We start from the raw sequence: 20,071 nt of genomic DNA on the forward strand, positions 1-20,071 counted from the left end.
CCCAGTGCTGGAGCTGGGTCCGTCCCGGGCGCTTGGCGCTTGGCACACTGCCTACTTCTGCTTGGTTTCCCCTGTTAGAACACATTTGCTCTTTGCATGCAGATGGCTCCCTAAAGCCCCCCTCTGAATGCTTCTGCCTTGGGACTCGAATAAGCAGGACTAGGCACACAATGGGATGACTGGCCCGAAAGAAAAGCCTGGAACTTTCCAGCTGGGAGGTCTCAGCCGAGGGGCACCCAGAGGGAGGCACTGGGCCTTTGTGAGCTCCCCCTCTGCTGAGCTGGCGGAAGGCGGGTGCAATGATGCTGCGCAGGTTGGGACGGGATTCAACAGGGAGATTAGGCCGTCTCCCAGAGCCAGCGCTCCCAAAGCTGGCATCCTGGCTAAGCAAAATCTTCCGGTGGGAAAGCAGTCGTGCTCGGCTCTTGAAGCGAAAGCAACACAAGGAGTCTAGGAGCATCTTGGGCCTCAACATGCTTAAACGCTTCCCTAACAGGGCTGCCTTCAGGTGTCTTCTAAAAGTCTGGTAGTTGTTGTTCTCTTTGACATCTGGTGGGAGGGCGTTCCACAGGGCGGGCGCCACCACCAAGAAGGCCCTCTGCCTGGTTCCCTGGAACTTGGCGTCTTGCAGTAAGAGAACCGCCAGAAGGCCTTCAGCGCTGGACCTCAGTGTCCGGGCAGAATGATGGGGGTGGAGAAGCTCCTTCAGGTATATGGACCATCAGTCAGTCCTTTCTCTCTCCCTGCTCTGTCCAGTTGCCTCTATGTGCCCTGGCACAGCTTGCCTTCATCTGGCTTCTGTGCCATCCTAGGTCGCCTGTGGAGCCAGAGTTCAGCTTGCAGTGTTGGGTCGGTTGAGGGAGGGGGCTGGCGATGGCTGTGTCCTAGCAGGACTGCCTCTCACTTGACCTGTGTTCCCCTCGCCAGGGCCTTTGGGGGCTCTAATCCCATCTTAAATGAGATTTGGTGACTGTCTAAACTTTGCTGGGGATTTAGGCGCCTTATTTAGACCTGCTTCTGGAGGTGCCTTTGTGAGTTCAGGAGAAGCGAGAGGGAGGGGGAGGAGGAGGAGGGAAAAGGAACAGAATCCCTGGCAGGCTAGGCCGGGGCATCATCGCCTCCTGGGCCTTGCAGGTGTGGCCCATTTGGCTCCCCCAGGTAAGTGCTTCCGTGTGAATGGGGCGGAGGCTGCCTCTCTAGGGCTGTCTTGGGCCGCTGACATTGTTCGCAGATGCAACACTCTGTGGATCTTTCCCATGGAGGATGGTTTAGTGCAGAAGTCCCAAGCGGGTGGTTTTGGGGCAGCACAGTCCTTCCTTTCTGCCCTGGGCAGGATCAGTGCGAGCGACCTTGGTAACATCCACTTGACAGTCTCCAGGAGTGTCTTCTGTTCCCCAAAGAAAGGGCCCCTACTTCTGCTCCATTTTGCTGCTCCATTTCAATCTTCTTTTCTGATCCCACTGAGTATAAATTGGAGCCCCTTGAGTGGGCATTGCAACTGTGTGGACATTTGCCTCCCTTGGGCAGAGGGAGAGAGAGAGCGGGCGTAAGACCAGCCACCAGCTGTGAATATTGCAGGCAGAGTTCCAACCCCAGAAAACGCAAGGATGGGATCCAAGCTGCAGCTGCCCAGTACAAACAAGCACCAGCCCCCGCCTGCAGCTCATTACACCCCCCCCGGTGAAGCATCCCTCAGCAGCACTGCTGGGCAGGTTGGGGTTTAAATCACCAGGTGAAAAGACAACACTAAATCATGGATTTAAATCCAAAAATTCCCTTTGTAATTGAGGTAATCTCTAAATGAGAGTGCATTCCTGGTGTTGCAACTGTAGACACACATTGATTTGAAGCAGAATATAACTTTTGCACCAGCCTTTGCCAACCTGGTTCCTTCCAGATGTTTTCAACTCCAGTCAGCCCCAGGCTGGCATGGCCTTGCCAGCTGCAGCTGTGGCAAAGGCTGCTTTATGCAACATGAGAAGGTGCCATCCTGTCTTCAGTAGTGAGCATCCCACTGTCGTGGGCTTCCGTTTTCCAGCAGGAGATGCCATGAAGGCCACCCTGTTTAGGGAAGTTTTTAATGACTGATGTTTTAATGTATTTTTAATCTTTTGTTGGAAGCTGCCCATAGTGGCTGGGGAAACGCAGCCAGATGGGCGGGGTATTATTATTATTATTAATAATAATAATAATAATAATGTTGGGCCCAGGTGAAACCGAACACACAGTTGTGCCTCTGTGCCCTCACTAGTAGCCAGGAGGGAGCCAGTTCAGGGGGATTAAAAAGAACACCTTAGAACTGCTGGTAGGTTCAGGAAAGCATTGCTGTTTGATAGCTGTAGAATGCCCTTCAGTCTGCTGTATTTCCAAGGTGATGAGGCACAGTTAGGGGGTGGATTTTGGGTGCTGTCTCGGGGTTGCAGAGCGAGAGGCGCAGGCCAGACTGACTGAGCAAATTCTCTGAGAAGTTCTCCTTTGCAAGCCTAGCAGGAAGAGTACCGTTGGCTGAGGAAGAGTACGGTGCTGTTTTTTTTACGTAGTTAATGATCAATACATCCTGAACCTTCTGGTGGGTTGTGCCCCATGTTGGTGTATATGTGTGTGTGCATTTGGATTGTTCTGCCTAAGTCTTGAGTCAGCCTGCATCTTTCTGATTCCATAGCCGTTGGTGATGTTGTACGTAATAAACCATTCCCACAGCTGACCCAAGCAGCAACTGTTGACCAGGCTGTGGGACTAAAATAGTGAACTGCTTGTTGCATACTTTGAGTTCTCTGGAAATAAGCAGGTTGCAGGCTGGGACATGGCCCCTGGGGAGCAGTTTGCGCTGCTGCAGCCATGCCCCCCCTTCTTTCCCTGCCCTGGAATCTCCTCTGCTGCTGCCCCCCCCCCAAGACTCTCTTGACTGGTGCCCTACTTAAGTCACTCATTCCTGTGTTGTACACCTGACGCCTCCTTGATCTGAGCATCTTCTGAAGTGGCGGCGTTCCACAAGGAGATAAATAACAAGCCCTTTTCCCTGCGTGCAACTCGGATGCTCTCTCCAGTCAGAAGCAGGAGACACTGACTATGAGCAGTAAGTTAATGATCCATTACACCAGCAATTCATGGTGCAACCCGTGGGCAAAACACGAGACTTCTGGATTGCAGTGAAACTAGAAGCTTGTGCAGGGCCAACTTTTATTTATTTATTTATTATTTAAGATCACCCGCTCTGAGACCCCACAGTAATTCTCCCCTGGCCTCCTCGCTGGCCCAAGTAGGACCAATTCAGCCAGCTAGCCCTGGGGATTATCTAACTGATTTTTGACTTTTGATTTTTATTGTTATTCATGTTTTTATACCGTATTTTATGCTGCTTTTATAATTGTTTTAAATTTGTTGTTAGCTGCCCTGAGCCAGGTTTTTGAACCAGGAAGGGCGGGGTATAAATAAAAATTTATTATTATTATTTGTTATTATTCCCATCTCCCTCCCCACAAGCGTGGCTGGAAGTTGCAGTCCCTTTCCCTCGTGGGCCTGGGGGTGCCTGCATCCAGAGGGCAAACCATTTCAAACTCACCAGCCGCTGTGAAGGAAGACCCGCTCTGGGTGGATGTTGTGGCAGATGCACCAGGTCCAAATATGCATGTGGCAATCCTCTTCCTCTTCCTCCCTCCTCCCGTGGCTCCTCCTCCTGCTTCCTCCCATCTGTGCTGGGCTTTGCCTGCATGGGGAGGGCTGCCTGCCTTTGGCCTTCTGGCTCGCCTTGCCTTTGCATATGGGGTCTCCTGTCCTGAAGGGTTGGCCAGTTAGGGGTCAGGAAAGGTCACACTGGTGCCTCTGCCTGGAAGGAGGCGGCTGCAGAGGCTGCTTGGGCCAGAGGACCGGGGAAGGAGCTTGGTGGGGAGGGGTCCCTCTTGGGCTCTGAGCTTCAGGCTTGGCTGCTGGGGGTCAAGGGGTCTCCCCCTGTGTTGCAGAGTCATGCAGGTGTTCTTGGCTCATTCTGTTCCATTCGTCCCATCGTTCTGCCCGGACACTGAGGTCCAGCTCCAAGGGCCTTCTGGAAGTTCCCTCATTGCGAGAAGCCAAGTTACAGGGAACCAGGCAGAGGGCCTTCTCGGTAGTGGCACCCGCCCTGTGGAACACCCTCCCACCAGATGTCAAAGAGAACAATAACTACCAGACCTTTAGAAGCCACCTGAAGGCAGCCCTGTTCAGGGAAGCTTTTAATGTTTAATAGATTATTGTATTTTAATATTCCGTTGGAAGCCGCCCAGAGTGGCTAGAGAAACCCAGCCAGATCGGCGGGGTATAAATAATTAAAGTATTATGATGATGATGATTATGATGATGATTATTATGTTCCACTTAAATAATAATAATTTAATTTTGACAAAGTAATAATAGTAAATAAATAAGAATAAAAATTACCTTCCGTTTTTTGATGCAGTATACCTTTCCCGAACGCTGAATTAAAATGAGGCATAGCCACCCCCAGCGTGCGCCTGAGCTGCCTGGGACTTTGAAAATGGCTAGATTCTGCCTTTTGGCTCCATTACCCTGGCCGCTGCTGGGGACAAAACGCTGGACTCTGTGGACCTGGAGCTCCTGTTGGGGAGCCATCCTAGACCCTTTTGTGCGCAGAGCGAGTGCCGGGCCCTTGAACCCGGAGAGCACCTTCCCCAACAGCCTCTCCTTGGGACCCCAAGCCCAGCTTGCTGCCCCTCTGGACAGCTGCCTGCGGGGTTTCTCTCTCGCTTCCCCTTCCGGCATCCAGGGGCGAACGACTGGCGCTCCCATGCCTGGTAGTTCTCCAGAGGGGCACCCACATTCCTTGTCCCCTTCCCAGGTTGGTGGCCCAGGGAGAGGGTGAGGGGTGTTTGACCTCCTTCCCCTGTGCCACATCCCACCCACGATGGCTTGTGCTGCGGTTGCCCCCTCCCCTCTCCCCCTGCCCCCAATAGCCTAGGCAGCTCCAAGGAAGATCACCTGTGCTAAGAGCCATGTTGGGAGCTGGAAGCGCCCCCTGGAGGCTCCTGGAGGAATTCCGCCCTCTCATCAGCTGCTGCCTTGGCCGCATCTGGGCTTCCCAGGCTCAGCTCTTAAAGCGTGAGCCAGGTCCTCCCTGGTGGCCCTCAAGCCAGCCTGGGTTGGGGCCTTTTTCCTGCAGGGAAAAACCCTCCCTCTTTTCTTTCTTTAAACCACCCTTCCCCACAAGAGGCGTTCTTGAGTGATGCAGAAGTTGTGCAGCGGCTTCATTCTAAGTGCACCCAAGAGTTGAAGGGGTACAAGGCTGTTTTCCTTGACCCAAAAGGACACGGCACGTTGTGGGCTGGGCCTTGTGCTCTGCATGTTGAAAGGCCCACTTGCTGGCAAAGGCCTCTTCTCTGCCAAAGGCTCTGGAGGCTTCTGGGCTGGGGAGACAAAGGTGCCATCTTGTGTTTCAGGGAGCCTGGAAGGGCAGTTAGGTCAGAGGGGCAGAGTGCCCTGCCTTGTGAAGAAAGCGAAGCTCTACAGAGCTGGACTGGGAAATCCATAGCCCCCCCCCCAAGTTGCTGTGGGACTCCCATCAGCTCCAGTCAGCAAGGCCGGGGTGGGTGGGAGTTGTCCATCCCTGTAACATCAGGATGCCTGCTGTTTACCTACCGCTGCTTCAGGGGTAAGGGGGGGGGGGCAAGCAGCCTGTGCTTCTCCGCAGGCCAAGCATCATTTTGGAAAGGCAGCCCTTTTGGCCAGGTCTCTTGACTTGCACAGCAGATAAAGCAAGGGGACCCTCCAACAGCAACCAAACGATACAGCACTTCCTTGGAGGAATGCTCCTGGCCCCTGGGGCGCCGAGCTGAGCCTTAGAGGAAGCCATATCACAAGGTGTGCTGGGATAATTTCACATGCTGCAGGATAAGTAACTCGGGAGTTTTTTCAGTAGCCCAGAGTAGCTGAACTGAAATGCCCGACTAGGGGGAAGACTATGAGAAAGTGCAAGTCAGGGCAGTTTAAGGGCTACATGGGAAGGATGGTGGCAAGGTGTTTGGGTGGGGGGCATACTTTTTAAAGTTAAGTCTATAGCAATGATAGTTCCACAGCATCGGCAGCAATACAACCAGGTCTTGCCCAGGGGAGCTTTGACTTCCGCAGGTGACTTAGAATCACAGCAGTGTAGGGATGGAAGGGACCCTGAGAGTCATGTGACCAAGCCCCTGCAATGTAGGAAGGTGCAGAACGTCCCATGTGTGGGTTGAACCTGCAACCTTGGCGGTACCAGCACCATGTTCTAACCAGCTGAGCTATCCAGCTTCTAAGGAAGATGCCAGCTCTGTCCCCCTTCCCCCTGTGGTTTTTCACTGGTGGGTGTGAGACAGGGAGATGCTCTTTATCCCAGGGATCCTGACAAGGTCTTCCCAGCTCTGGATCAGTCTTTGGCCAGCCCTGGTGTCGTCTGACTGGGTTTTGTGTGTCCACTTTCCCCCAGACAGTCCTGCTCTTGCAAATGCTCCAGATCTCTTGTTCTGGGGTGATGGTGGTTCTGCTTCTCTTCCCCAGCCCCTTGCAGCTTTCGGGGGGGGGGGGGAATCAGGGATCAAAGGGTGTGATGAGGTGCCTTGGGAGATTTCCTTTGGCAGGCTTCCCCACTGGAGGATTGGCTACTGCATCCTAATTCCCACTACCAGGCCAAACAGCTTCCCAGTCCAGGCTGATGTGTTAAATGCTTCGCTGGGAGCCTGTGGCTTGGCTCACTTACTCGAGTTGTGGGCCAGTGGGTGGAATGGCTTCCCTGTTTTGCAGAGCATGGGTGCTTGTCTCCCCACATCACTTGGCCATGGGGCAGACCCTCCAATTCTCTCCTTGTGCCTCTTGCTGGCCCTGCTAGAAGCTTCTTGGGCAAGCGAGGGCAATTCTCTGGCCCCACTCAGAAGGGGTCCTGGGGAGGCAGAGGTTCTCCCTGCCTTGCCCTGCATCGCAATCTGCTTTTCTAATCCCCCCTCCAGGCAACGGGTGGGGGGGTGAGGAGCCCTCCCATCTGGCAAACGGCACCCAAAGTCCCGCCATATGTATGCCGGCATCCCTTGCAGCTGCCCGAGGGAGCTGATTGGCTGGTGGCCTAGTTTGTCCGCCCACCCTGTGGCCAGGAGGGAGCGTGTCCCAGGATCCGAAGAAAAAGGCTTGGCTGGAGCAGAGTCTGCCCCGTGGGGCTCTGTGGGAAGAGGGGCAGGCACTTCTGGAAAGGAGGCCAGGATCGCTCCACCCCAAAACACTGGGGAGACGGCGCTCCTTGGGGCAGCCAAACCCAAAGCAGTGGGGCGGCTGCAGGAGGTTCCTGACAGATGCCCCCCCCCCCGCTCTCCTAATCCTGACTTTCATTGTTGGCCGTGCATTAAGCACTCAATCTCTTGCCGGCAAAAGTGAAAGCAGATTATTTAGCCCCTTAATCTGATCTGTTCAGTCCAGCTGCCCCCCCCCCCCAGTTCCTGACTTTGGTGGGTGCAGAGGGGCGGACGTTCAAGAGCCAGCAGCGAGATGGGCCCTGGGGCTTCTGTTACAAAGTCATAGAATGACAGAATCATAGAACTGTTGAGTTGGAAGGGACCACGAGGGTCATCTAGTCCAACCCCCTGCAGTGCTGGAATCTTGTGGGACTCGAACCCACAACCATGAGATAAAGCGTCTTGTGCTCTGCTGATGGAGCTATCCCAGCTGAGCTACGTGTTGCTGTGCTGAGGCCTCTGGAATCAGCCTGGACCGGACAGTCCTGGGGGGGGCACTGGTACTCCTGGGGGGGCAAAGGGTTTATGGTGGGTAGGTCACAAAACCTGCAGGAGGTTTTCATAGGTCCTTTCCCTGATTGGGAGATGACAGGAAGATCCTATCATTGTGGCAGTTGCAGGTGATCCGGCCCCTTCAGTCTGCCTTGCGTGTGTTGCTCTGCCTGCTTTTGCTTTGGGGGGGGGGTTGCTTTCCATTTTTGCCCAGGACTTAGAGAACGAGGCTTTTGAATAGGGAGGAGGTTGGGAAGTTTGTTCTGTATAACACTTTTACCCAGGTTTAGAAACTGAGGCAGGAAAGCTGGGAGCTGAAGGGCACCTTAAACCTAGCTTATGGGCGCCACAAAAGTACGCTTTTCTATAACAAGAACACAAAGCTGAAAATGAATGAACTGCAGCTAAAATCTTATGTTCATTTTTCACATGGTCCAGTCCTCATCTGAAGACTGCAGTAACCAAAGCCATATTTCCCCTGCCCCCCCCCCTAATATTCTTATGAGGGTCCCTTCTCCAGTGGGGAGGCAGAAGAAAGGTCCTCCTTGCCTTCCAGCAGTGGCAGTTTGAATCTTAAATCTTAGGCGCAGCACTCTGCCCAGAGCTCAGAAACTGCTCGCATTAATGAAATTCCTTCTTGCAAAACACACCTAGAACAAGGGGAATTTTGAACGCTTCTTTTACCCCCTCCTCCAGTTAGGATTAGCACTGTGTAATAGAATAAAATGTAAAACAAACGTTCAGGCAAGGGGGGCTGGGAGAGGGAGGGATCTTCTCAGCCAAGGTGGTTCCTTCTAGGTCATGGGTAGGCAACCTAAGGCCTGGGGGCCGGATCCAGCCCAATCGCCTTCTCAATCCGGCCCGCGGACAGTCTGGGAATCAGCGTGTTTTTACATGAGTAGAATGTGTGCTTTTATTTCAAATGCATCTCTGGGTTATTTGTGGGCCATAGGAACTCGTTCATCCCCCCCAAAAAAAAATATAGTCCGGCCCCCCACAAGGTCTGAGGGACAGTGGACCGGCCCCCTGCTGACCCCTGTTCTAGGGCCCTATTTCTTCCAATACCTGGACTCGAAGGTGTTTTCTTCAGCATTCCATCTGATTTTCTGCCGCTCCCAGAGGCAGCGTGGTGTCATCTTGGTCAGAGGCTCCCCACGCACAAAGGCCCCATGCCCAGATTTAGCAGGCCTGCATGGAGGTCAAGGGATAAGCCAATTGACCTGGGCAGCTTTGAAGACGTAAAAAGCTTGGAGAAGGCGTTGGACGGTGCAAGGAGCCCAGACAGCGCTGTTTCCCTGGGAAATCAGGCTCTGTCCTGTATCTTGGAACGTGACCCAACTTTGTGACGTGCGCAGCGTCTCAACCGGCCAAGCCCATGTTCTTGCTTACCAAGCCAGTGGGTGAAGCCCAAGCTAGTGGGCACCTGCCTGCCCTGTTGCTCTGTTAACGGCCTCTGACTCTGGGGTGGAATTTGGGGATCAGGACCCAGAATTAAAGGAGCCTCTGGATGCAGCCCCAGGAATCAAGCCAGCCTCTCTTCCGCCATGCCAAGCCTGCTTTCTTGGGCGCTCATTTGGGGGCGGGATTAGGAGGGGAGGAGCCAGCAGCCCTTAAGCGGCTTATCAGCTGTTAAATGAAACTCCCTGGAGTGTGTGGGGGGGGGTGGAGGTTGTGAGGGAGCCCCTTCCTGCTGTGCTTTGCAGAATTCCTCTGGCCAAGCACCACCTTCAGGCGGGCCATGCCCCTTCCATCCCCTTATTGACCAAATTGATGAAGAAGGTGCTTGCTAAAGGCCAGGTTGGTGCCAGTCCTGGGTGAGGCCCCGCCCAGGGCTGCCCCTTCCATGAGCCAAAGCATTGGAGTTGGGCTGGCAGAGGAGAAGCTGGGCTGACCCACGGGGCCCTCTCTGCCCAGAAGAAGCCACCTCTCTCCAGCCCAGTGGGACTTCTCGGGGGGCAGTGGGGGGGTCGTTTGGCACCCCTGCTTCCATTTTCTCTCCTTGCAGCTTCAGGCAGCAGAGGGGCTTTCTTTGGGGCATGGAGGGTTGGCGTCAGACACCCCAGATTTCGGCCCTGGAGCCTTCTGGGGCTATGTCTCTTTGGGGCTTCCCTGGACAGGCTGTGGTGGGAGGGGGGCTTTTGCCCTTGTGCCTTGGGGGGAAGGGGAGGCTGGACTGGGTGAGCCTTTGGGGTGATCCTGCAGCCACCCGGCTCTTCTGAGGCTCTCCCCAGTCCATTCACCCGCCCCATAGGCATTATTATTGTCTCTGCCAGCTGTCCTCAGGGAAACAGCCCTGAAGCCAAGCAGCTCTCTGAGGCAGGAGGTCCAGCTTTCTGCCTGGCAGGGCTTCTCCTGAAACACAGTTCCCTCTCCTGGCAGAGGGAGGTGGTCCTGAGCAGTGCCCCCACCTCTTGCATCAGATCAGTCTTCCTCCTTGGGGGGGATCCTGGGGGCAGAGTCCCTGGCTTGGTGACCCCGTCCAGGCGCCCTCCCGGCTTGGAGGGGGACCGAGTGGGGCTCCAGCCCTTTGTCCTTCCTGGCACGGGAGGCTGGCTGCTCTGTCTGTGCCCCCTCTGCTTTGGGGTTCCAGAGGGCATGAGGGGAGGCCTGCTTTCTCCCTGTGATTCCCCTGTGTGCCTAGAGATGGTCTCAGCCCTGCCTCCTGATTGGCTGAGGAGGCGGGAGGTGAGGCTTTATGACATGCCTGGGAGTTTGCCAGCCCCTTTCCTAGGGCAGCCCTCCCTGAACCGCGTGGCCAGTGGGGCTGGTGCTGGCGCTGGCCCAGACACCTGTCCAGGTGAAAGGGGGGCTTTGTCTGGTGACCCCTAACTTGCTCCCATCCCTCTCCTCCTTGCCTGTCCCCCCCATGTGCAATGGCCAGTGTGGTGCCCCTGGTGGCGCAGAGGATGCCTGCAGGCAGAGGAGCGGAGCGGGGCCTGGCAAGGCCTGCAAGTGCGTCTCCCACTTGCTGCCCTGCAGAAGCAGCTTCCTTTGCAAAAGGCAGAGAGGACTGTCTCTCCCTGGGAGGGCCGAGGGCGAGTCCGACATGCACAGCTTGCTCTGGGGGCCCTGGACTTTGCAGGCTTCCACCCTCCCTTTGTGCCTTTGTGCTCAAGTGATGCAAAGTTTTGGGCATATTCTCCCTGCCCCTTTGAAATGAGGCCACTGGGGAAAGCTGAAGTCTGACTCAGCCTGGGGGGGGGGGGTCCTTTGGCCTTTGCCTGGGTGAAGGGCAGGCTCAGCCACCGTGGAGGGGAGGGGCTGTGTGCAGGGGGAGGCCAGGGAGTCTCCTGCTGGGGTGGGAGAGGAGCTCTGGTAATGTCCCTCCACCCCACCTGTCTGGGAGCTGTGAGGTGCAGCAGCTACTATTTGGTGGTGCTCTTGAATTAGTTTCTTTTTCTGCTCCTCCACCCCATTTTCTTTGGTGCGAGGATGAGGCTGATTGAGTGGAATGGAAGTGAACTCTGTCCCTTTCGCCATGGGATGGGCTTTAGTCAGGCTTGGCCAAAACCCCCAGTGTGATTTGTTCTGCAAAGCGCGGGGGGGGGGGACGGGACCTCCTGCCTCTGGGCCAGATTTGGCCCACCAAGCCTTCCCCTTATTGCTGGAGTATTTTACACCTGTCTCATGGTTCTGTCATCTGCTGCCAGGAAGTTACAGCTCCAATACTTTCCCCAAACCACACCAGACATTGCTTGTGGCATCCGGTGTGGGGCAGGGAGAGACCTGGCTGGCTGGCTGGACTTCAGTCCCCCTGGGTCCCTCCTCCCTCTCATGGGTCAACCCACTGCCCGCCCGTCTCTGCAATCACCTGACGTCAAGTGACGGGTGGAGGTGGGCCCTGGCCACCTTCCAAATGTGGTTTCTGCAGGGGGCGGAGATGGAGATTTGGCCTTTCAGGCCAGCCAGGTTTGCTGCCCTTGCCGTAGAGCAACAGGGGCTGAGGCTTCATGGCGGAGCATGTGTTTGGTGTGCTGAGGTCTTGGGCTCAGTCCTGGGCACCTGAGGCCTCTCCTTTGGGGCAGGGCTTGGAACCGCTTTCCTCCCGTAAGCTCCCTGGCGAATAACACCTCCCTCCCTTCTTCCTGCAGTTGGGGCATGGCCGTCAATGTATATTCCACTTCTGTGACGAGCGAGAACCTGAGTCGCCATGACATGCTTGCGTGGGTCAACGACTCCCTGCAGCTCAACTACACCAAGATCGAGCAGCTGTGCTCAGGTACTGGGCAGCGGGGGGGCAGAAGGGGCGGCGATGGGGTGGGGCAATCCTGGCAGTGCGGGTAGCCTTGAACCATCAGTGGTTTGGGGCGTAGGGAGAAGCTGTGCTGGGGTCCAGAGGTGTGAGTCTGCGTGGAAGAAGCCAATTTCTGTGCCCTTTCCCTTGGCAGGGGCTGCCTATTGCCAGTTCATGGACATGCTGTTTCCAGGCTGCATCCACCTGAGGAAGGTGAAGTTCCAGGCCAAGCTGGAGCACGAGTTCATCCACAACTTCAAGGTGCTGCAGGCTGCCTTCAAGAAAATGGGTGTGGACAAGGTGGGTCTCTGGAAGGCAGGAGGCGTGGAAGGGGGCTTGCCTTGGGCTCCCACTGGCGTGGCCCTGGAGCTGGGTGTCAGGGGTGGAGGCAGAGGTCTACGAGAAGCCTTTGGCTCCAGTCGGCAGCCTTGGCTCTGTTTCCCAGAGGCTGGGCACCCTTGGCTTGCATGTGGGATTTTTGTCCGTATGAATAAAGACCATGGGTTTGACCAACAACGTTTGTAGTGTTCCCAAAGCAAAGGAAGGATTGGACTCTGATTAACGAGGCTTAACCAGCAAGACTCTGGGAGGAGTGCGTATAATAATAATTCCTGTCCACCCCTCGGCCCAGGTCATTTTATTCACAAAAGAACTTTTTACACAGTGTTTGTAAGAACCAATCAGATTTCCTCTGAGCATTTCAACAAACCCCATGTGGGACAAAGTTAAAAGTTAAAACTACAAAGAGCTAATTTGAGCATGCATACATATCTGAGAGTAAATAAAACAGGACTAGAGGAGGAATGCATTCAGCAAAACCCCGGAGGTCATAAACAAGCAGTAAACATGAGGGGAAGGATGGCAAGGAAGATAGGTATCTTTATCACCTTCATGTGAAACTGTTTCCTGGCCCTAAGATTAAGAAAACCAAGGAAGGGTATATCAAAGAAGCTACCTAGTATCTTTGTGACCCAGGATGCCTGGTGAACAACTGGCCTGTGTTTAGAATGCTTATATTTGCCTGTCAGGCAGAGAAATAGGACAGAGACGCAGAGGCGTGGATTGAGCAGAAATCATATCAAAATGGTTCACCCAGGCAACGCAAGGCTTTCATTGCTGACACAAGTGGCTTGCTCCATATTTTTTATAATTCCTCATAGCAATCCCACCTGATCTCTACAAAAATTTATGGCTCTGAGGTTCTGTGAGTGACCAGATATCTCTTAATGATCTCCTTCCCTCTCTCCTGGACTTGTTGCAGATCATCTCAGTGGAGAGGTTGGTGAAGGGGAAGTTCCAGGACAACTTTGAGTTCATTCAGTGGTTTAAGAAATTCTTTGACGCCAACTACGATGGGAAGGAGTACAACCCGCTACTGGCGAGGCAAGGCCAGGAGGTGGCGCCTTCTCCAAACCCAGGTGATCAGATCTTCAACAAACTCAAGAAACCCATTGGCACTGCAGGTAATGTCGCTAGAGCCAGCGGGCACCCCAGGATCCGGCCTCCAGCATGACCGTGGCACCCCGGCATCCAGCTTGGCAACTCCTGGGGCACCGGGGGGGGGAGGGTGGAAGGAGAGCCCACCTGCCTTGGCGTGGGAGGCAGGATCCTGCTGTGCAGCCTAGGGACCCAGAAAGCCGCCTTACCCCGAGTCAGACCCGCTGGTCTGTGCTGGGAGGAATTCCAGGCAGGGAGCGCGTCCCCAGCCCTGCCCAGGATTGAACCAGAGGCGGGTCTGAAAGGAGGGGGAGCAAACAGGGTCCGACAGCAGAGACAAGTCCTCTGGGCATTCCAGATCCAACCAACTCAGATTCCAGGTGACCTTAGAAAGGGGGTGATTGAGAAACTTGCCACCACTTCAGGCCTGTGAAATGTAGCCACCAGGCACTGTTCTGGCAAAGGGGTTTTCTGCTCGTAAAAGTCGACGATACGAACATAACCAGTGTGCACTGACTTATTAAAGAGAGTGAGTTGCAACCATTTCTCATAAGGGGGGTCTCCAGACCCCTCAGCAGTCCTGGCTCCCCTTCCGCAGACGTGCTGCGGCCTCTGGGCTGGATGCAGCATGGCAGAAGAGTAGCTTTGCTTCTTCCTGGGCCAGGGCTTTCCTCTTCTGTTAGCGCAGCCTAACACTGCATTAGCCTCTGGGGTCCGCGTAGCCCTGTGGGTCAGTCGTGCCAGCAGGGCTCAGCCTGCTTCCTCCCGAGGAAACGACCCCTCTCAGCTTGCCGCTGTGCTTAAGCGAAGGGGGCCTGGCTGCTTTGCATGCTGCAACCTGTCTCACACAGGAATCTCTGTGGAATCTGGCTGCTCTTCTCGGAAGACGTTCAGAGCCGCCTTTGCCTTTGGGGGTGGGGGCTGTGGCACCCAGGCCTGGCCTGCTCAGAGCTGCTCTTCCCCCTCCTCAGAAGCTTGCACAGCACAGCCCTTCCTGTTCTCCCTTTGGAGTGAGCCACGCATGCCCATTTCCCAGAGGAGGCAGGTTGAGGGTGGTGGCTGCTGCAAAGCCACACGATGCCCTGCCCTCGTAGGCTCAGAGCTGGCTGGGTCTGGGGGCTCCTCAGTCCTCGCCTGTCCCATGTTTCCCTTCTCTGCTTCCTGGGAGGCTGGAAGAGGTTTGTGTGCCCAAGGCTGCTCAGGGAACCCCACAGCTTTTTAGAGGGGATTGGTGTGGCGTTCCCAAAGCAAAGGAAGGATTAGACTCTGGTTAATAAAATACACACACAGACCAGCAAGACTCTGGGAGGAGTGTGTATAATAATAATTCCTGTCCACCCTCTGGCCCAGGTCGTTTTATTCACAAAAGAACTTTTTACACAGTGTTTGTAAGAACCAATCAGATTTTCTCTGAGCATTTCAAAACCCCCATGTAGAACAAGTTAAAAGTTAAAACTACAAACAGCTACAAAAGTTAAAAGTTAAAACTACAAAAACTACAAATTTCCTACTTGAGCATGCATATGTAATTCAGAGTAAATAATAGAGGAAACAAAGAGGAATGCTTTTAGGAAACTCTGGAGGTCATAATCAGCAGTAAACAGGAGAGGAAGGATAGGTAGTATTTACTATCTCCTTGTGAACGATTAACAAACTACATCGAAGCTATCTTCTAGCTTTATGACCCAGGATGCCTGATGCGGCAGCCGGCAACTGGCCTGTGTATTTAGAATGCTTATATGTGCCTGTCAGGCGTAGAGAAAGCAAATGTCAGAGGTGCAGAGGCTTGTGGGATTCGATCAGAAACCCCTGTCAAGGACTCAAACCCAGTCAAGGCAAGGCTTTCATGGCGGACACCATGGCTTGCTTCATTTTCCATAATTCCTCATAGCAATCCCACCTGACCCCCACACTCTGGATATTTGCACCCCTACAGATTGGAACCTGGGTGGCAGCACCCAGAGCCCGCTTCCTCTCCACCTTTCAAGGCCTGTTAGCAGAGATGCCCCCCCAAGGCCTGGTCTCCCCCTGCCCTTTTCCGGAAGAAGGGACTCTGACGAGGGGTGACAAAAGAGGTCCCCCTGCTCCCCAGGCACTTTCCCTGAGCCAGGAAGGGGATACCTAAGTCACAGAATGGAACCCACACACAGAAGCTCTGGCTGAGCAGGCTGTGGAGCCCAGAGGGTGGCAGAGGGTTGGCCTGACCCTGGTTGCAGCAACCAGCTTCCTTCCTGCTGGAGCTTCCACTTGAAGGGGACAGCCCCCCCCCAGGTGCGGCTTGTTCCCCAGAGGGTGAATCGCAGGCCCCAGGTGAATGGGGTGAGCTCCGGCATTGATGTGATGAGTCCAGAGAGGAGCCCAGAAAGAGGGGGGGGGGTCCCCAAGGCCGCCCTGCATGGCTCTCCCTAGCGGGGCTCGCTTGCTTTGCTCTGCGGTGGCAGCAACACCCGCTGGGGGGCTGGCTGGGGGCACGGCTCTTCCCTGCATGTGTGTAGCTTGACGCTGCTGCCCTGTGATGGTGGGCATGGCGGGAGGAAAAGCCTCTCTGCTCTGGGGGTGGGGGGAGAGAATTACTTGTCCTTGGCTCCCAGGGAGGCAGGAGGAAGGGGGACCCAGAACCAGCCCCCCCGCCAAGCTGTCACTTTCTGCAGTGGTGCAGAGCACCCATGGGAGCTGGATTTCAGCCAGTCCCTCCACCCACACTCTGCACCCTAAGTGGCCATCTCGCCTTCCTTCCTTCCTCCCTCCCTCCCTCCCTCCCTCCCTCCCTCCCTCCCTCTCTCCCTGTCCAATCCACCTCTGGGGCTCCAGCTGCACACGGTCTTCTTGCAGGCCTCTCAGGCACACACCCTGGCAGAAGCAAACGGGACTGATTGCCAGGAGACTCCTGAGTAACTTCCATTTCTCTTTCTCTCTCTCTGGCTTCTTTGCACAGTCCCACAGCGAACCTCCCCTACAGGCCCCAAGAACTTGCAGAATCCGGTCCGGCTGAACGTCGCTCCCAGCAATATTGTACGGAAAAACCCTCCCTTGGCCCGGAATGGGGGCAGTGAAGCAGATGCCCAGATCCTGGAGCTTAACCAGCAGGTATGGGCAGGGAAGGAGACGTGGGTGGTGCTGTGGGTTAAACCACAGAGCCTAGGGCTTGCCGATCAGAAGGTCGGTGGTTCAAATCCCCGCAACGGGGTGAGCTCCCGTTGCTCGGCCCCTGCTCCTGCCAACCTAGAACTTCGAAAGCACATCAAAGTGCAAGTAGATAAATAGGTACTGCTCTGGCAGGAAGGTAAACAGCGTTTCCATGCGCTGCTCTGGTTCGCCAACAGCGGCTTAGTCATCCTGGCCACATGACCCGGAAGCTGTACGCCGGCTCCCTTGGCCAGTAAAGCGAGATGAGTGCCGCAACCCCAGAGTCAGCCACGACTGGACCTAATGGTCAGGGGTCCCTTTACATTTACCTTTACCTTTATGGGGCAGGGATGGGGCAGAAGGGCCTTGAGCTTTGCAGAGGCTGCTTTTCTTGACTTGGATATTGGGGGGCCCTGTTACTGTCAATCCAAACCAGGTCAATGAATGCCCACCAGTCACCCCACTTTAAAGAGCAGGTCAAGGGACCGTGCAGCCACGTGGGTCAGGCCTGTGATGCCCTGAAGCAGCCCCTTGGCTGTTGTCCTGAGCTGGACTCACCCAGGTGGTCTCGGCAGCGCCTGCCTCTTCCTTCCAGCAGCTGGGAAAGGGGCCACGCAGCCGCCCTCTCCATTTGGCCCCGTGGCTCTTGGGGCCCGGAGGAAGCCAAAGCAAGCCGCCTGCAGGCGGAGAGAGTCTAGAGGCAGGAGGTGTGGAGAATTGGGGGCTCTGGCGGGAGGCGCATCCTTAGATGCCAGGACAGCAAAGAGGTCTCTGGCAAGTGAGCTAGGATCCCTCAGGGTTCACTGGCCCAAAAAGGGGTGGGGAGGGAGGCTGAAAGAACCAGGCAGAGGGTCTTCTTGGCAGTGGCACCCTCCCTGTGGAACGCCCTCCCATCAGATATCGAGAAAATAACCATCCAACTTTTAGAAGACATCTGAAGGCAGCCCTGTATCAGGAAGTTTTTCAATGTTTGATATTTTATTGTGTTTTATGTGTTGGAAGTTGCCCAGAGTGGCTGGGGCAACCCAGCCAGGTGGCCAGGATATAAATAATAAAACGTCATCATCTTTATTTTATTTTTATTTACCTACCTACCTACCTACCTACCATGAGTATGGTGATCTGAAGGAGAAGTAGTGTTTTTCCAAAACACACACAAATTGGGGGGGGGGGAGAGAAGAACCTAAGCAGAGGCTGCTGGGTCAGGCCAAAGGGGACCCATCTAGGTCTCACTTTGGCCAAGCAGGGGTTGACACCCCCTTAGCTGAGACTGACCCTGTGGGACAAAAGGCAGAGGGTCTTCTCGGTGGTGGCGCCCTCCCTGTGGAACGCCCTCCCTTCAGGTGTCAAGGAGATAAAGAATTACACAACTTTTAGAAGACATCTGAAGGCAGCCCTGTATTGGGAGGTTTTTGACGCTTGATGTTTTATGTTTTTAGATATGCTATAAGCCACCCAGAGTGGCTGGGGAAACCCAGCAAGATGGGTGGGGTATTATTATTATTATTATTATTATTATTATTATTATTATTATTATTATTATGTGAACTTTTTGAAACACACCTGTGTGAGTCTGGGGAAGAAGAGCAGCCCTTTGTCTTCCTTCCACTGCCTCCCCAGAGCAAAGGGCATCTCCCCCAGCTCCCTGCAAGGTGTGCGCAGGCCGTGCCCTTGGCCTTGTTCTCGGCTGTGGCAGGAGGGGCTGCTGGGGTTGGCGCCCCCTTGCCGGCCCTGGCTCACCTTGCCCGTTCTCTCCCGGGGGGGGGGGGCAGTTGGTGGACCTGAAGCTGACGGTGGACGGGCTGGAGAAGGAGCGCGACTTCTACTTCAGCAAACTGCGGGACATTGAGCTGATCTGCCAGGAGCACGAGAGCGAGAACAGCCCCATCATCTCAGGCATCATCGGCATCCTGTATGCCACGGAGGTGGGTGCCAGCCGGGGGCGGCAGCTGCCTGTGCCCCAGCCCTGGCCGCTGCTGCTACTGCTCTTGGAGGGAGGTGGGAGCAGCCCTGGCCGGTGAGCCTGGCGGGTGGGGGGAGCCCACTTGGCCCCGCCTGTGTCTCACTCCTTCTCCCCGGTCCTTGCAGGAAGGCTTTGCCCCCCCAGAGGACGAGGAGCTGGACGAGCAGCACCCGGAGGACCAGGATGAATACTAGCTGGGCCCCCGCCCTTGTGCGCTTGCTCGCTGCCCCACCATGACCGACCGCCCCACACTCCTCACAGGCCATGGACATTTACGGTTTTGCATTGTACAGCCTCCTCCTGCACAGTCACACATTATAACAGGTTTCTACCGACCCGAGAGGCCCGCGGTGCTTTCTGTGCGTTCCGCAGATCCCGTGGGAAGCCCACGACTGCCTGGTAAACAAGCGTCCCTAGAGAGAGGAGACCAGGGCTGTAAATAGGCCTGCGGTGGGGCAGGATGCTGGGTCCGGTGCCCCGGGCTCTGCCCCCCCCCCGCCCCGCTCCCATCCCACCCATCTTCCTTATTTATTGAATAATTTTATTCTTTCTCCAGTTGTCTTGGGTGTGAGCGCTCCCCATCCCTTGTATTATATTGAGAGACAAATTCTTTGTATATTTTTCCGTACTGGATTTCACTTGCACTTTGCCTGTTGTGTTTGTGCAGAGCCAAGCTCTGGCACCCCCTCCCGGCTTGGGGGAGTTTTGGGGGGGTGCGAGCCGGGGGGGCCAAGCCCAGCACTGGAGGCTTGCTAATTTGGGGGGTGGGTGGGAGGAGGGGAGGGCTTGGACTTGGAATATTTATTTATTGGGGTTACTTTAATGAGGCTGCTGAGAATGTGGCTTTTCCAGCTGCTCTGTCTGACATATCAAGTGGGTTGAGGGCAGGAGAACTTCATAGATGGCTGCCTTCCTCTGCCAGGAGCTTCATGGGGGGGGGGCGTGACCCGGGGACATGGCAGCCTTGCAGTTGGGAAGAGAAGGGTGGACAGGAGCTCTCCCCCCGACCCCCAGAACCATCTGTTTCTCATAAGCATCTCTTTGGTTTGAGTTCCACCTCTTGCCCTTGGGACGCCCACCATTGGGAGGGGCTCAGGGCTTTGCCCGCTCCCCCCAGTTGTGGCCCCCCAAGGTTTTAGTTCATGCTGTTTTGACAAGATTGCCACACAAACTCTGCCTTGGCCTGTTCCTCGTTTTGCATTGCCTGTTTGATCACAGACACCGGTGTGCAAAGCCTGCATCTGTGTTGCGTTTTATTTAAAATAAAAGTTGTGTGGTTCGAGAACTTGTCTGCTGCCTCTGTGCCATGGGGTCCTGCCTGCACTCCAGCCTGCAGGCCTCGCCCCCCACCCCAAAGGGGCCGTCCACACAGCGTGGGGCTAATCCCTTTTATGGTTACTCTTGTGGCTGGGGGCAGTTTGGTCTTTCTTATAGAGCCCAGGTTGTATTAAGGCTCTTCACAACACAATGAAACAAACAAAACAGTTTTTAAACTGAAAATAGAAAGAGAAAGAAGAAAAGGAGTTAGAAAACTATAAGGTTGTTGGGATGCGTCCGGGGAGATGGGGGCATTTG

The 20,071-nt window shown here is 55.0% G+C and overlaps 1 protein-coding gene across 7 annotated transcripts in view; it reads left to right on the forward strand.

The window, feature by feature from the left end:
* MAPRE3 (microtubule associated protein RP/EB family member 3) overlaps positions 1–19,781 on the forward strand; it is an 89,576-nt gene extending 69,795 nt beyond the window's left edge. For 2 of the 7 annotated variants that reach the window (XM_083494726.1, XM_083494723.1), the window contains 6 exons: positions 11,828–11,955; positions 12,125–12,270; positions 13,232–13,433; positions 16,343–16,494; positions 18,306–18,458; positions 18,622–19,781. In XM_083494726.1, coding sequence (XP_083350852.1) covers positions 11,835–11,955; positions 12,125–12,270; positions 13,232–13,433; positions 16,343–16,494; positions 18,306–18,458; positions 18,622–18,690 — 843 coding nt within the window. In that variant the 5' untranslated portion in view covers positions 11,828–11,834 and the 3' untranslated portion in view covers positions 18,691–19,781. Of the gene's footprint in view, positions 1–10,455; positions 10,534–11,827; positions 11,956–12,124; positions 12,271–13,231; positions 13,434–16,342; positions 16,519–16,895; positions 16,944–18,305; positions 18,459–18,621 lie in introns of those variants that run through there. The other 5 variants (XM_083494724.1, XM_083494727.1, XM_083494728.1 and 2 more) reach the window with 4 other exon arrangements.
* The last annotated feature ends 290 nt before the right edge of the window (positions 19,782–20,071 follow it).

The sequence above is a fragment of the Podarcis liolepis genome (genome assembly GCF_965112155.1).
Source record: "Podarcis liolepis genome assembly, chromosome: 3".
Lineage (NCBI taxonomy): Eukaryota > Metazoa > Chordata > Lepidosauria > Squamata > Lacertidae > Podarcis > Podarcis liolepis.